Source organism: Mustela nigripes, chromosome 6 (genome assembly GCF_022355385.1).
Source record: "Mustela nigripes isolate SB6536 chromosome 6, MUSNIG.SB6536, whole genome shotgun sequence".
Taxonomy (NCBI): domain Eukaryota; kingdom Metazoa; phylum Chordata; class Mammalia; order Carnivora; family Mustelidae; genus Mustela; species Mustela nigripes.
Window position 1 is genome coordinate 104,157,520 of NC_081562.1, and position 17,678 is coordinate 104,175,197.

General features: G+C 40.3%; 1 protein-coding gene across 11 annotated transcripts in view; it reads right to left on the bottom strand.

The window, feature by feature from the left end:
• Positions 1–17,678, bottom strand: part of TULP3 (TUB like protein 3) — a 66,293-nt gene that overhangs the window by 23,008 nt on the left and 25,607 nt on the right. For 8 of the 11 annotated variants that reach the window (XR_009404877.1, XM_059403801.1, XM_059403804.1 and 5 more), the window contains one exon: positions 7,304–7,355. Coding sequence is in view for 7 of the 11 variants with exons in the window: in XM_059403801.1 (XP_059259784.1) it covers positions 7,304–7,355 (52 nt within the window). In the remaining 4 variants the exon portion in view is untranslated. Of the gene's footprint in view, positions 1–2,768; positions 2,912–7,303; positions 7,356–17,678 lie in introns of all 11 variants that reach the window. The other 3 variants (XM_059403811.1, XM_059403809.1, XM_059403810.1) reach the window with 1 other exon arrangement.

Genomic DNA, 17,678 nt, shown 5'->3' on the forward strand with positions numbered 1-17,678 from the left:
TGTCCAAAAACATAAATGCTGAATCTAGAAGACAATTCTATTTACTGGGAGAGCTTATTCTCTTTGTGGACAGGAAACTATGTAAGACTTCTTTGTGGCCTTGATGAAATATCCCTCAGGATAATTTCATTTCCTCAGGTTCCCTGCTTACTAATCAGCCTTCTAATTGTCAATTAACTTCTTAGGTATCCTATTTCCGGGAACAGGGAACCATGACCAGCAGAGATGGATGTATTCTGGAAAAGCTGGAGTTCTCATTGTAAATTAATAAATTAGTGTCTGGTTTCATAACTGATCATTGTGAATTTGACTAGCGTGAGTTTGTGTGAGGACCTGGTTGGTTACACTTGGGTTCACTGACAAAACCAAGTTTTTAGACCTGCAAAGGGCAGACTAGACAGACTCTCAGCCACAGTGATCCTGTGACTGCATCTGGCAAAGCCTTTCTCTATCAACATCAACACTGATCAAACTCATTTAGGTCAACAACTTGAGGGAAAACAACCACCAACCAACCATAGATCTGAGTTGTGAAGCCCAGGGCTACAGGGCTGCATTACAGCACTAAATATATCCTGCTGTTGTCCAAGTTTGTAAATATGAAAAAAAATAAACTACCAAATTGCCATCTTGGTGAAACGTGTCCCCTGAATTCAGCATTTTCTCACATAGTTTGAATGAGGGAGGAGGGAGGTGTTAATTGAGCTAAGATGCAACCATGTCAATTTGCTTTCATACACATTTTACCTTCCCCAAAAAAGCTGTCAGTGAGGCTGCATAAACAACGTTAAAGGAAGGACGGGCTGTCAGGAAGAGAGCCGTAGGTGACTGTTTGATGCCCTAAATGCAATCGAAATATGTTGCTTTCGGGGCTGTTTTTAAGTGGCACATAAGCCTGTAAATTTCCCAATTCCCTCAGAAACTGAACAGTAACTCCAAGAATCCATCTTCTCCAGAATGTGGTGGTAAATCCTATTATCATTCCCTGGGAGCAAAATACTGAATGCTAATTCCAAAATAAGTGAGGAAATAAAGGAGATTAGATGGGGGGGGGGGGCAGGGATTCCCACAAAGAGCTTCGTTTTATAAAATAATAAAGCGGAGGCAAGCCTCAAATTCATGAGCCTGACATCACTGATTTCTCAATTTTCCAGAAAGACTCCCTAGAGCTAATGGGTAGGTTACAGTCTGACGCTCGTGGGCTTGACCTGGCTGACCACAAGGTAGAACCAGCAAGATCAGAGTGGCTGCCAGCAATCTAAGAGTTTGGCTAAAAACACCAAATCTTTCTGGCACACAAAGTGAGATCATAAGGCGGTGAGGCTAAAATTTTTAAATCACGCTTTTTAAAATATCAATTCAACACACCAATGACCACCTCTCTTAGAATGATAGGTACAAATAGATGGGCAACCTGACCCCAAAGGAGTATGTTGTATTTTAATCCATTGTCCACCAGATGGCACAAAGGTTCTCCACCTAATGGGCATTTGGGTCTAAGGCCCATCACCGGAGGAGTCTAAAAATCTTCATGACCTGTAGCCAGCTAAGGTGACCAAGTGCCCCGAAAAAACGAGTACCCTAACGAAGCTAGTAAAAACAAAAGCAAAATATATGCAGTGAGAGAATCTTCTCAATAAATGGTGCGGGGACAACTGGATATCCACACACAGAAGACTGAAGTTGGAACCTCACACTATATATAAAAGTTAACTCGAAAGAACTCATAGGAAGTGGAAGACTCTTAGAAGAATCAGAAAACTCTTAGATGACACAGAAGCAAGTCTTTATAACCTTGGGAAGTAATGATTTCTTAGATATGATACTGAAAGTGCAAGAGACAAAAAGAAAAAATAAATTAAAACTCTATGTTGAAAATGGTACCATCAAGAAAGTAAAAAGACCACCCACAGAATTGAAGAAAATATTTACAAATAATATATATATTTTTTTTTATTTGACACAGAGAGAGACAGCGAGAGAAGGAACACAAGCAGGGGAGTGGGAAGGGAGGAAGCAGGCTTCCTGCAGAGCAAAGAACCCGATGCCAGGCTCGATCCCAGGACCCTGGGATCATGACCCAAGCCGAAGGCAGACACTTAACAACTGAGCCACCCAAATAATATTTCTGATAAGGAGCCTGGGTCTAGACTATATAAAGAACTCTTACAGTTTAACAATGAAAAGACAATAACCCAATCTAAAAATGGGTTTTCTCCATTTCTCCATGCCTCCAAAGAGAACATACAAAGAGCCAATAAGCACATTTTAAGGCTCCATATCATTAGTCATCAGGGAAATGCAAATCAAGATCACAGTCAGATACCACTTTGTACCCACTAAAATAGCGACAGTCAAAGACAGACAATAAAGTAAGTGTTGACAATGATGTATAGAAACAAGGCCAAGGACATGGCTGGTGGGATGTGTACAATGGTTCAGGGACATTGGAAAACAGTCTGGCAGCTCCTTAACATGTTACGAGATGACCCAGGAACTCTGTTCCAATGACCTGAGGTATATTAGGTAGGCTTTGGGGTACCTATACTTAGATATACCAGCCAAGAGAAATGAAAGCACGTCCGCAGAGAAGCTTGTACACGAATGCTCAGAGCAGCACTATCAGCAGTAGCCAAAGGGTGAAAACAACCCCAGTGTCCGTCAACTGATGAATGGATAAACAACATGTGGTGTAGCCACAACGGGGAATATCACACTCAACAATAAGAAGACCAGAAGTACTGACAGAGGCAACAACATGGACGAACCTCTTCCTAAGTCAAGAAACTGGACACCAACGACCACGTGGCATATGGTTTCATTTGATACAAGGTCTCAAAATCATTTGTGCACTTTAACTGGGCGTATATTTATAGTCAGTGAATTCGATCTCAGTAAAGCTGTTCAAAACCTAGAACAGAAACACAGGACAAAAGAAGTCTTATGTAAATTATCTGTAAATCTAGGATTTTTTAAATATTAAATCCTAAGATTATAGTATCAGGGGAAAAAAGACAGATAAGAAAGAAACTAACCTACTCAGTACTACTGAAACCTGGACGATGAGTGAGGTATGAGAAGGGAAATGTCTGTGTGGAAATAAGGTAAGATAAAACTTAGAGCAAGAGTTACCTTGTGTGTCTAGGGCCACCCAAGGCAGGAAGTGGCCTAACCAGACAGTCACCTATCTCATTTGTTGCCAGGTGTATCCCTTTAGTAGCGATGAATTAATTATATGATCACACAATGATATTTACCATAAATATCATTTTACAAACTGCACTCACTCGGATTTCAAAGTCATCACGCCTCTTTTCTAATTGTAAACTTCCCACACACTTATCTGATAGGATTGTGGTGATCAGCTGATTCTGGTTCATTAGAAATTAGTAAATTAATCGCCAGGTTTAGATTCATCACTTGTGATATTGGTTAGTATGAACCAATCCTTGTGAGACTTATGAACTTTGGCTGCTTTTAGAAAACCTCTTCTCAGCCTACAAAGTTCATGACCAATGACTCTCAACCTGGGGACATTCCCAAAACAGGATTCCTAAGAGGTTAATCTACCGTATACTTCAGGCAGCGGTGGGGAGAATAACGTTCCCTAGCCTCTCCCACCTCGCCTGACAATCACTGCTAGATTAAGCCAGTCACGGATATGGAGTGCATGGTCTTGGGTAGGGTGGCATGTCCTGGACTGAGAGACAGACTTCCACCAAGATCCTATTGGCCTCTGAGGCCCAGACTGAGCAGCAACCTAGCCTTCCTCAGTGTACCTCATCTCAGGTCTAATGTCCATACTCTCAGATCCTCACTTTCTATTATCTGACCTCACTTTACAGATGAAATAATGGGACCCACAGAGTTTAAGAATCTTACCTAAAATCACCCAGCTAATTAATGGCAGAGTCAGAATGGGAACCAGAGTCTTCCGGTTCCCAGCCCAACCTTTCCTTCATCCTGTAGTGCTGCCTTTTTTTCCCAGGCGATTTGAATGCTCAGTTTGTGTTTGTGGAAATTCCGTTACCCCCTGCTGAGCAACCTCCTTCTCGAGGCAGAGACAGTGCTTCAGACCCTCACAGTATTCTCACAGGCTATTTAATACCCGCATTTACACAGCAGGTCCCCAGATTTTTTTTTTTAAAGATTTTATTTTATTTATTTATTTGACAGACAGAGATCACAAGTAGGCAGAGAGGCAGGCAGAGAGAGAGGAGGAAGCAGGCTCCCTGCTGAGCTGAGAGCCCGATGCGGGGCTCGATCCCAGGACCCTGGGATCATGACCTGAGCCGAAGGCAGAAGCTTTAACCCACTGAGCCACCCAGGTGCCCCCCTAGATTTTTTTTAATTTAAAAAAAAATTTCTATAAAATTTTATATCTGTATATTCATTAACTATCTCTGCAAGAGTACATTAGACGTTAGTGACGGTCTCTGGGGGTGCCTGGGTGGCTCAGTCAGTTAAGCGTCTGGCTCCTGATTTCCACATAGGTCATAATCTCAGGGTCATGGGATCGAGCCCCACATCGGGCTCTGCACTGGGCATGGAGCCTGGAGCCTGCTTAAGATTCTCTCTGTCCCTCTTCCTCTTCCCTAAACTCCTTCCCTCAAAAAAAGAAAAAAAAAAAAAAAAGTCTGCAGCACGTGGGTGGGTTCTGGGATGGAGTCCCTCACTGGGTTCTGTGCTCAGTGGGAAGCCTGCTTCTCTCTCTGCCTGCCATTCCCCCTGCTTGTGCTCTCTCTCTCTCTCTAGCTCACTTGCTCTCTCTCTCTCTGACAAATAAATAAATAAAACCTTGGTGGGGGGTGGGGGGGGGGAGTTAGTGAGTCTCCAGTAAAGAACTAAGCCAAGGAGAGGAAGAGAGACTTTTCATAAAATATCTTTTGAGTATTATTGGAATCCTTACCATATGCTTTTATTGCCCATAAAAAAAACATAACTTTTAAAAATCTGTGCCATAAAAAGGCCTACAGAATCCCAACACATATACTGTAAACATATCACACGTAGCACGCTCATTAAAAAGAATAAAAATTACCAAATATCTGAGCCACCTTTATTTTTTTCCAGTGTTAGAAAGGATTGTTTACTTCACACCTTCCACCTGACAACTTTACAGAGAATGTGTGCAGAATGCTAGATGGTTCTCTGCTTACAGGTATCCCATCCTGTGGAGAACGGTGAGACCTATAATTGCTAAGAAGTTTGTTGCCATTTTCCTGCAAGGCTATGAAAAACTAGATTGGCTTAAAATGTCCCTCAGTCTCTTTTTAAAGATTTTATTTATTTTTAGAGAGAGAGTGCAGTAGGGGAAGAGGCAGAGAGAGAATCTCAAGCAGACTCCCCACTGAGCATGGAGCCTGACATGGGGCTCAATCTCGCAACCCTGAGATCATGACCTGAAATGAAATCAAGAGTTGGATGCTCAACCAACTGAGCCACCCAAGTGCCCCTCCCTCAGTCTCTTTAAAGGAAGCCAGGAGGAGGGAGGCTACAGCTGCTATGTTACCCTCGGCAGTGGTTTCAAGGAAGTCTATCTATAAAAGCACTATGGCCAGGCTCCCTGGGACAGGTCACCCATGCCAGGGTCTACAGCCTTTGGAGCCCAAGCACCCTGGGGATCCCTAAGAGGATTTCATCACACACCAAGATGCAGGCGCCAGGCTGGTGGGGACTCCTGGCCCTCCAGGCATGAAGAGTGGGCTTTGCACACCGGACTGCGCAGGCATTTCTGTAGGGGCTCATGGACAGGCAAGGCCTTACGTGTATGTGTCACTGGATGCAGGAAGAGCCTGGGGCAGCTAGGGCCCAGAGGGCTGGGCCCACAGGTCCCTGTCCACACTGGTCACTCCTCTGAGCCCCTCACAGAGAGGTGGGCGAGGGGAAAAAGCTGTGATTGTCATATGCCCAGCCAGGAGGCTCCAGAGGGCTCCAGACTGGCCATGGCCACTGGTACTGTTACTTAGACCTTTCAGTCAACAAAGCTAGGCAGCTGGAGCCACACCTAAGCAGCTGCTCCTCTCCACAAACACATGAGGCGGGCCAGGGACCTGAGCAGGATGATGGAGGCCATCACCAGCCACCTAGAAGCCAGAGGTGTCCTCTGGTGGCACAGACTTGCACACAGGGGAGACCTGTACTCAACACTCCCCTTCTAGGCGCAGGTGAGGAGGCTGGACCCCACCAGCTGGTGACGAGTGGCAGTGGAACGCAGTGACAGTCCCCACATTAGTACCATCATCATGGAAGACTTCGAAGGTGCCATGCAGGGGCGGCCACACATGAGCGCGAGCGCCAAAGCCTTCCCAGGGCGGGCATGGCATTCCAACCTGCCATGGCCTCACCCTACAGGGGGTGTCCCTATACCTCCCTGCCCGCCAGGCACAGACCTCTCTCCCACCTTTAAAGCAACTTATTACACTACAAGTCCCATTAGTCATTCCAACATTAGCATAAATAAGACAAAACTTTAGAGGTATGTTTAGGCACCTACAGGGCCTAGACACTTTGATCCTATGTAGACAGACTCGAGCTGTAGAACGTCCTGAATTAGGTAACATGCACATGAAACTGCAAATAAGAAAGCAAGAGATGTAGAGGTTCTAAGCTGACCAACAATGACGATCACAGCAAATAATAACATACGACTGTTCATTTATTTCTTCCTTCGTTCAAATACTTAGGGAAGGATTAGTACGTGCCCAGCCCTGTGCTAGGAACTTCTGATATAATGGTCATCATAAACAAACTTGGCTTCTGTTTTCAAGGAGCTTAGCCTAGTGGAGGAAACAAACATAAACCAAATCACTGAAAAACAGAATTAATGTGTAGCTGAAAACTGGGACGAGTGTTGTGAAGAAAATTGTGCTGTAAACACTTGAGGTCTCTAAGCAGCCCAGCAGCATGTTCAGATCTGTATTTTAGAATAAAAAGAAAAATCTTATACTTAACCGAAATTACAGTGCAGAGAGATATGCAAGGCAGCAGGACCATTACTACATAAAACACAATGTTAACATTCTTCTAATTCTTAGGAAAGGTGCCAAGGAATTTTCAGTGATTAGAAATCCAAGGCCAGTTTTATGGCTGTGCTCCTGGAAGCACTTTGGTCTTGCCAGAGCCCAGGGCCTTGGTTTAGCAAATATAACCTCCAGACACTGCTTAGTAACATCAAAGCCTTTTCCTTGCCTGCGCCCATTCCAGGACCCTGCCAAGACTTCAGAGTCCAGACTATTAGCATCACAGTCAGTACAACCGGCCACATGTTTCAAAACAGGAGGGAGACTCCTGATTCACTCACCTGATTATCTAGTTTCAGCTGTCGAAGCTTCATGGTCTCATCTTCAAAGGCACTGTTTAAAAAAAAAAGAAGAAGAAGAAGAAGAAAAAAGGAGTATGTAAAGAGAAAACCCTGTTAAGATTATGTCAATTTCATCTTTTCCAAGTATCTACTCCTTTGGGCTATTTGGAACCAACTGATTCTACGTTAGGGACAGCATCGTGTCTAGATGTTACCCACACTGACTGAAGGAGGACTTGCCATCCTTAATGTCACACTTACTCCACAGAGGACCTCAGGAGACTGAAGTACCCAAAGAGTTAAAAAAAAAAAAAAAAAAAAAAAAGGGTGCCTGGGTGGCTCAGTGGGTTAAGCCGCTGCCTTCGGCTCAGGTCATGATCTCAGGGTCCTGGGATTGAGTCCCGAATCAGGCTCTCTGCTCAGCAGGGAGCCTGCTTCCCTCTCTCTCTCTTTCTCTGGCTGCCTCTCTGTCTACTTGTGATTTCTCTCTGTCAAATTAATAAAATCTTAAAAAAAAAAAAAAAAAAACAGATGTGTGTGGCACGTGGGTGGCTCAGTCGTTAGGTCATGATCTCAGGTTGGTGAAATCAAGCACCACGTGGGCTCCAAACTGGCCATGAGGCCTGCTCAAGATTCTCTCCCCACCTCTCCCAATCCCATCCCCCTCCCAAATAATTAAATAAATCTTTAAAAACAACCAAAAATAAATAAATAAAAGGATGTAGGACACAGACCCCCATGCATGCAGGAATTTTTTTTTAAAACGATATGTTGAGTACTTACTATAGGCCAGACACAGTGAAGTATCTTATATGCATTATTTTATTAATTCCTCAAAACTACCCTCTGAATTGGGTACTATTATTTTTCACACTTTGAAGCTGGAGAAACAGACTTGGAGGGTCATACATAAGGTTAAACAGCAGAAAGAGACCGTAATCCAGGTCTCTTTCCAGAGTTTAAAGTCCACATAAAATTGAAATACATTTGTCTCCTTCTTTGCAGCTAGTTCTAGGAAAGAGAGAATGAGAACTACAATGGGGCTCAGAGCTGCTCCCAGATATGTCAAAGTGGCACACTGATAATTCTGAAAGAAAGTTTACTTGAGAAACAACCAGTCCAAGCACATTCTGACCCTCCTCTCTGTCCCCTTGAAAGCAGGAAATAAATTTCCCATGTGACAGGTGCCCTCCCTGCATCAGGAGGTAAAGAAACATCCTTATCACCAGGGAGAGAGAATTCGAAGCCCAGAAGTCAGTGTACACTGACACATTAGTACCCAAGACTAAGTTTCTTTGTCTTGTCAGTTCTTCACAAATTTATTGTTTCTGTTTCTAAAAGGTACATAAACCACCCGCTTTGGTTATTTCTTAGGCCCATCTATAAGAGCTCCATACCTACAAAATAAAATTTTTTTTCTCCTGTTAATCCTGTTAAATTATGTCAATTTAATTATGAGATCAGCCAGCAGAACCAAGATGGACAGGGTCAAAATCTCCCCTACCCCAACAACTATGTATAGTATCTTACTACAGCTCACTGATTCCCTTAAGATCTAGGAAAGTCATTTAATTTACTTTTCAAGTTTGCCATTAATAAAACATGATGCCAGTCACGCAAAGACACTCTAAGTATGGATGAACAGACAAGACTTAATACCACCAGGAGACAGATTTGTTTGATGGAAGAAAACAACGACGACAAAAATAGAATCAAATTACTGTCTCCAAATCCTTTTGAACTTTTCAAAAACTCTCTCAGAAGCTAGTTCTATTTTTTGAAAAATTTCTAATTTAAGATTTTATTTTGTGACTCAGCATTTTTGGAAAGAGTAAAGTATGAAACAAGGCAGAAATGTGTCTCAATTATTATTATTTGTAATAACTATGATTTGTATTACAAATTTTTACTGGGAGCTTACTGTCAGAAAAACTATAAACACTAGCTCCTTTTTAAGAAGACAGATTCCATGGCTACAAAAGGAAGCATGGCTTTTTCTGCATTTGAGGTAAAAAATACCAAAGCGTCTATCCGTGGTTTACCACTTAATGGTTTACCACTCCCTTCACATATTTTTAGAAGGTGCATTTTCATAATGCGTAGCAACTTAGATACATACTATCTCCAAGGCGCCTCCTGCCTACTAACCTGTAAACAGATTTAATAACCCCTTAGACAAAAATATAGATGACATTCTGGTTCTCTGACAGTTCCCCTCTATTAATTTCCTTATAAACTATATGCTTAAAAAAAAAAAAAAGCTGGGTATTCAAAATAAATCATCTCCTTTTCCCAGTTCAAAAGACAGACAAACAGGGGTGCCTGGGTGGCTCAATCAGTTAAGCATTAGACTCTTGAGCTCAGCTTCGTCTTTTTTTTTTTTTTTTAAGATTTTATTTATTCATTTGAGAGAGAGAGCATGAATGGGGGGAAGAGGAAGAGGGACAAGCAGACTCCTCGCTGAGCCAGGAGCCCGATGTGGGCCTCAATCCCAGGACCTGAAGATGATGACCTGAGCCAAAGCCAGACACTTAACCATCTGAGCCACCCAGGCACCCCTCAGCTCAGGTCTTGATCTCAGGGTCATGAGTTTGAGCCCTATATTGGGCTCTGCTCTGGGTGTGTAACCTACTTAAAAAAAATAAAAGGGAAAAATAAACAAATAAAAATGACAGATATGATATAACCATGCCTTGACTCTGTGGGCTCCTAACCTTTCTCCTAGATATGTTCCTGTTTTTCTTAGTGTTTTTAATCCTCATTCATATATTTTAAAATCCTAGCTTTACGAATATAGTGCTAGAATATTATTAGTATTCAGTGGACATCAGTATAAATTTGAAAAAATTCTACATAAAACAACTAAGATGGGGAGCCTGGGTGACTCAGTTGCTTGAACGTCTGACTCTTGGTTTGGGCTCAGGTCAAGATCTCATGCGCCGTGAGAACCTGTTAGCCTGCATCAGGGCTCTGCACTCAGTGGGGAATCTTCCTGCAGATTCTCTTTACCCCTCCCTTTGCCCCCAACCTGTACTCTCTTCCTAAAATAAATATAAAATAAAATAACCTTTTTCTTTTTAAAGAAAATGACCAGGACAAAAAATTATGAATATACATATGTATAGGAAAAAATATGAATATACAGGAATGGGTAAGGTAGAATAAAAATGCACTTATATACTAGTATTTTCAACAGTTACTGCTATGAATTTTGTTTTTCCTCTACCTCACTCTGCTCTCAATACTACATCACAATTGCAAAATCCCCTGGCATGGAAAAGAAATCATCCTGTCCCACCACCTTAGCACCCCCCCCCCCACACACACACACAATGTTAAAAAGCTCAATTATGGTAAATTCTGACACACAACTGAAGTCCTCAAACATTTCTCTTGAGGCCTCTAATAGTGAGGAAACCAGGTGTATCTTCAATGCCTATCTTGACACCACTTAATTCCTTTCATCAAGCCTGGGCAAGCTGAACAGACAATTTAAATAAACAGGTTTTGTTCTGACCTGAACAAGAGAGGCACTAAAAAGATGCTACATCATTGTAACAGGTAGATACCTACTATACATCAAAGCTACACTTTCTTTGAGCTCTTCCTTTCAATTATAATTTAGCAGAAATGATATATTTTATATATTTATATTAATCTAAACTAGAATTTCTAGTCTAACCTGGAAAATGATCTTACTAAATTTCCATTTCCTCCTTTAGTACTCTCTCCTTTCTTTCAAACAAAGTTGTTGAATAGCCAGCCTAAGCGAGCCTGGTTAGTAAATCAACACAAAACAGAAAGAATCCCTACAGAGTAAAAGAAATGGAATTACTATGTTTCCTCCCATTTTTCTCATGGAAAATTTCCCACTTACTTCACACATCAGGGAAAGTCCTAAACATACATGCTAGAAAAACAGACCCAACATTCAAGTGTGGCACATAATTATGCCCAAAGAATATCATTCTCTTGAACTACTAGTCTCCATTATGTTTAGGAGCATCATATATATAATATCAGGTAGCATAATATATATTTAACATATATATAATGCAAGGCTCACCACAGTAAGGATAGTCACCATATCCGTCACCATAAAACATTATTACAATATTACTGGCTATATTCCCTTTGCTATACTTATCATCATGCCTTATTTTATAACAGGATTTTGTATCTGTGAATGTTCTTCACCTATTCACCCTATTATTTCTTTAATTGAAAGGATTTTTGAGATAATACATGTGTTAAGAAGACAGTTGGTGCCAAACCCTTTTTGTATGATTTTTTTCTCTTGCTAGTGTTTTTCTTCATTGATTATAAAAACAATGCATACTCATTTTGTATATTTTGAAAAAATTTATAAAGAAAATGAAAGTCTCTTCATAATCCTACCATCTTGAGATACAATCCCTGCTAACAAGGAAACAAACATCTTTTTGTACTATTTTAACTTAAGATTATATCATAAGCATCTTTTATGTTTTAGGTTTTTGAAATATAATATTAAGCCGCTATATAATAGTCCATCACACGGACATTTCATAAATTTTTTTTCTTCATTTTTTTATTGTGGTAAAAACAGGTACCATAAAATGTTACATTTTAACCATTTTTAAGTTCAGTGGTATTAAGTACATTTACATTGTTGTTTGCATACAAATTTTTATAGCAGCAATATTCACAAGAGCCCAAAAGTGGAAACATCTCAAGTGTCCATCAACTAATGAACAGGTAAACAAAATCTGGTTTATCTATACAATGGGGTATTATTCAGCCATAAAAAGGACTAGCTACTGAAACATGGGAGAACCTGGAAAACATTATGCTACATGACAGAAGCCAATCAACAAAAGACCACACATATTGTATGATTCCATTTATTTTTCAAGATTTTATTTATTTGACAGAGAGAGAGAGAGAGAATGAGCAAGGGGAGGGGCAGGCAGAGGGAGGGAAATGGGTTCTGGGTCATGACCCGAGCTGAAGGCAGACACTTAGCCAGCTGAACCATCCAGGTGCCCCTATATGATTTGGTTTTTTGAAATGTCCAGAACAGGCAAATTTATAAAGGCAGAATGTGGATTAGTGATTGCTTACAGTCTTGGGGGGATGAAAGTTGGGGGATTATAGCTAAAGGGCATGGAATGTCTTTTTAAAGTGATGAAAATGTCCTAAAGTTAACTGTGGTAATGGCTGCACACTTTAGTGAATATATTAATAACCAGTGAGGTATATCTTTTATTTTTTTTTAAGATTTTATTTATTTGACAGAGATCACAAGTAGGCAGAGCGGCAGGCAGAGAGAAAAAGGAGGAAGCAGGCTCCCTGCCAAGGAGAGAGCCCGATGCGGGGCTCGATCCAGGACTCTGAGATCATGACCTGAGTCAAAGGCAGAGGCTTTAACCCACTGAGCCACCCAGGCGCCGAGGTGTGTCTATTTTAAAGGGATGTATCGTATGGTATATGAATTACATTTAATAAAGCTGTTATTATACAGCTTTATATATAAAAAAGTTATATATACAAAATTTTTTATATATAAAAAAGTCCATGAGTCTAAACTAATTCTAAATAAATAAATGGTATAACAAAAATCTTCATTACAGAATAATGCCAACTAATAAATATAGAATGAATAATAGAAGTAGACTATCATGACTTTATAACTACCATATTAATAATTGACTCTTGCAAGAAACATTGATGGATTCTATTACCACTGAGTGAAGCAGGGTAGTCAACACAATCTCAAGTATCTTCCCCACAGATTATATTAATTACAAAGAGGAAAAGGTAACATTACAATGAGGAAATCTGGCAGGTATCACCTTAACCAAATGAAGGGATACAGCAACTATGAGGGGACACACTGACACACTGACACACCTGATGTGATGTACTGAAAAGAATACATACAATATAATATATGCAACATTCCTGCCAACAATGTTTGTTCTAAATCTATTCAAGAGGAAACAAACTAAGTGGAGGGAAATTCTGCAAGACAACTCTCACGATTCTTCAAAAGCATCCTTATTGAAAGAGACAATAAAAACAGCTCTAGGTTAGAGTGGAAGAGATTTAAGAGATTTCTGGCAAGAAAATATAATACAGAATCTTTGAATTACAGATCAAAACATACAGTGAAGGGGCGCCTGGGTGGCTCAGTGGGTTAAGCCGCTGCCTTCGGCTCAGGTCATGATCTCAGGGTCCTGGGATCGAGCCCCGCGTCGCGCTCTCTGCTCAGCAGGGAGCCTGCTTCCCTCTCTCTCTCTCTCTCTGCCTGCCTCTCCGACTACTTGTGATTTCTCTCTGTCAAATAAATAAATAAAATCTTTAAAAAAAAAAAAAAAACATACAGTGAAGACTACTGTGGGTGCACTGGGGATATCTGACTATGAATGGCACATCAGACCAGGATTATCAGTATATTCACGTGAAGTGTCCCACATGTGATAATAGTATTGTGGTCTTGTAGGAGAGCGAATAAGGTAGAAATAATGAGGGAACAGGAACTGGGTAGTATGGATAGGGGAGCCACAAGTCTCTGAGTATCCATGAGTCTATAATGATACAGATAAATAAAATGAATGAAAGAATGAATGAACCAAGAAGAAGGTACAGCTCTTCCTTACAGAAAAAAAAAAAAATCCAATTAAAAAAGATAAAAGGAATGATGGAAATAGAAAGTCACCAAAGTCAAACACCACAGTAATAATTACTACAGGCAAGAATCATCAATGGCTGCTAAAATTAGTGGGTGAAAATATGATGAGAAACAGGATATCTGCATAGTCTCAAAGTATCTGCCCATAAGATAATTACTGATTCCAATGGGAAACATTAGAAACTTCACAGTGGAGAAACCTGGAAGACAGGACCCTACCTAAGGGATTAAGATTAACATCACCAGTAAGAAGACAGAACAACACAATGTTCCTCCTGATATGATGTGGCAAGAAAGGCACAGAATCATGTTGGCAGTTCTTGCCAAAAATGTACCACCTCAATTTAATCAAGAGCAAAGAGCAGAGGAACCCAATCTGAGAAAACCGTCAACAAAATAAATGGCCAGTGCTCTTCAAAAGGGTGAAGATCAAAAGGGAGGAAGGGGAGTGGGAGTTACAGATTCCAGTTAGGGGATGAGTAAGTCAAAGTGATGAAAGGTCCAGCATAGGGAATGGAGTCAATGGTACTGAAACAGCCTTGTATGGCGACAGACGGGAGCTACACTGGTGGTGAGCAGAGCACAGAGTTGTTGAATCACTATATTGTATGCCTGAAACTAACGGAAGACTATGTGTCAACTCTACTTTGATTTTTTAAAAAAGCCTCAGGTTCAGGAAAGAGAAAGAAAGACTGAGACACAATGCAGGTTGAAGAAGGTTGGAGAATACTAAAGAGATGTGACAATTAAGTAGACTACAGGATTCTGGATTTGGATACCAAACTATAAAGAGACATTAGTGAGAAAACTGGCAAAACCCCAAAAAGACCGGTGGATTAGTTAATGGTACTGAATCAGTATTAACGTCCTGGTTTTGGTAAATTACTATGATTATGTAAGATATTAACAACAGGGGAAACTTGGTCAAGGAATTCTCTTACATTTTTACAACTTCTTTGTACATCTAATTTAAAAGATTGTTTAAAGTGAGATACTAAAAAATAACATTAGTAAGCAGTGACTGTAGGTGAAGGGCATAGGTTATCAATATACTTTTCTTTCTAGATTTCAGCATATTAAACTTTCTTCAAAATAAGAAATTAGAGGGGAAAAAAACAAGGAATCAGACATTTTGTGTAATGTGCATTTCACAGCACACTTAAAAATCCACATGCCCTTTAATCTAGTGCCTAATTTGCACACACAATATGTGTGGAATTTCTAAGGAGATGATATGGAACAATAATGAAATTTGCCCAAGACAAATGCCTAAGACACTTAGAGATTAGTTTAAAACACTGAATTGCTAGTCTAGAGCTATACACAACAAACCATGTTGCCAAATAGTTTGAAGCATTTGGTTTTGAAGATTTTATTTATTTATCTGACAGAGAGAGAGAGCACGCACAGGCAGGGGGAACAGCAGGCAGAGGGAGAAGAAGCAGGCTCCCTGCTGAGCAAGAAGCCCAATGCAGGCTCCATCCCAGGACTCTGGGATCATGACCTGAGTGGAAGGCAGATGCTTAACCGACTGAGCCCTGCAGGGTGCCCCAAGTTTGAAGCATTTAATAACGTATTGATGACCTACTAGAGTCTATGATTACTTTACATTTTTAACATTCTTGTCAATTTCTCTCAGCATGCCAAAAAAAAAAAAAAAAAAAAGAATAAATTTTTCTAACACAAAAATCCATTGCTGCTATCCAGTCAGGGGAGGCTTCTTGCTGCCTCCTACATGGGGCCAGATAATAAGGATGCTGTAATCAGCACTTAGCTGCAATTTGGCCAGTGATACAGGAAGCGAAACAGCCTCCTTCTGTGGAGGGAGTAAACACTGTCCCTGCCAGGAATGCAGCCTGCTAAGACTTGCATAACTGAAGGCTGTGAACAGCTCATGGCTTTTCTCATAGTAACTTGAGTGAGCACTTCCTTTACTGATTATATTATGGCTTCATAACATCACAAATGATACTTTTTAGTTTCAGGAATTAGTTAAGAAGAGAGAAAGAAAGGCTTCCCCTATTTTATTTAAATAAATGCAATAAATGCCAATGTGGATTGATAAAGGGGACAACTTGGAAGGCAATTCATTTATTTTAGTTTGAGAAATTCCTAACCGTAAATCTTTAGTCATTAGCTGCCTGTATGAAGTTACAATAAAAACAATTTATGAAACTCTGGTCCAACTCAATCAGAAATACATGTATTATGTGTGATAATGAATTATTAAAAAGGTGATATTACAGTAAAGATGGAGGGGAAAAGGTTTAGTAACTGAAGACAAGTAATTACATAAAGCAATGTCATTTTTTAATTCTTACATCTAGTCATTATTCATACTTAATCAAAGATTTGACTTAAGTATTTGATAAATACCAAGGAATAGAATTACTGGATCATATAGAAGCTCCATTTTAATTTTTTAATTTTTATTTATTTGTTTGAGAGCAAGAGTAAATAAGTTGGGGGAGGGGTAGAGGGAGAGGGAAAAGCAGACTCCCCTCTGAGCAGCAAGCCTGACATGGGGCTCGATCCCAGGGACCCTGGGATCATGACCTGAGCCAAAGGCAGACGCTTAATGACTGAGCCACCTAGGCTCTATTTTTCCCACTCCCACTTCTGCGAGAAAAACTGTAGGTTTGGTTATGTCTTTTACTTAAATATACATACTAAAAATCAATAAAATCAACAAACTGGACTTCATAAAAATAAACGCTTTAGTGAGACTACATCAAAGTAAAAAGTTTCCACACAGCAAAGGAAAAAATAAACAGAATAAAAGAGAATAAATAGAACATTCCTCCCTATTGAATGGGAGGAGAAATTTGCAATCATATAGCTGATAAGGGGTTGAAATCCAAAATATAAAAAGAACTTGTATGCAAACCACCCCCCTAAGAATCTGATTTGAAAACAGGCAGAAGGGCGCTTGGGTGGCTCAGTGGGTTAAGCCGCTGCCTTCGGCTCAGGTCATGATCTCAGGGTCCTAGGATCGAGTCCCGAATCAGGCTCTCTGCTCAGCAGGGAGCCTGCTTCCCTCTCTCTCTCTCTGCCTGCCTCTCCATCTACTTGTGATTTCTCTCTGTCAAATAAATAAATAAAATCTTTAAAAAAAAAAAGAAAGAAAAGAAAACAGGCAGAAGATCTGAATAGACATTTTTCCAAAGACAGACAGATGGCCAACAGGTACATGAAAAAGTGCTCAATATCACTGATCATGAGAAAAATGCAATTCACCACCACAGTGAGATACTGCCTCACATTTGTCAGAACAGTTAGTATCAAAAAGACAAAAGGGGCGTCTGGGTTGCTCAGCTGGTTAAGCGTCTGCCTTCAGCTCATATTAAAACCACAGTGAAATGTCAATACATAACCACCGGAAAGGCTAGAAATTAAAGATTGACCACCAGTGTTGGTGAGGATGTAGAACAACGTGAACTCACGTGGCATCAACCGGCAGGTGTGTGCAAAATGTGCAACCTCTTTCAGCTACTTTTGAAAAACTGTCAAATATATACCCACTATTTGATCCAAGCACTCCACTCCAAAATTCACCTGAGACATGAAAGCATATGTACACACACACACACACACACACACACACACAGGAAAGAAAAGAAAAAAAAATGTATCTATGGATGTTCAAAGCAGCTTTATTTTTAAATATTTTAAGCAGTTTTATTTTTATTAGCCAAAATGTGA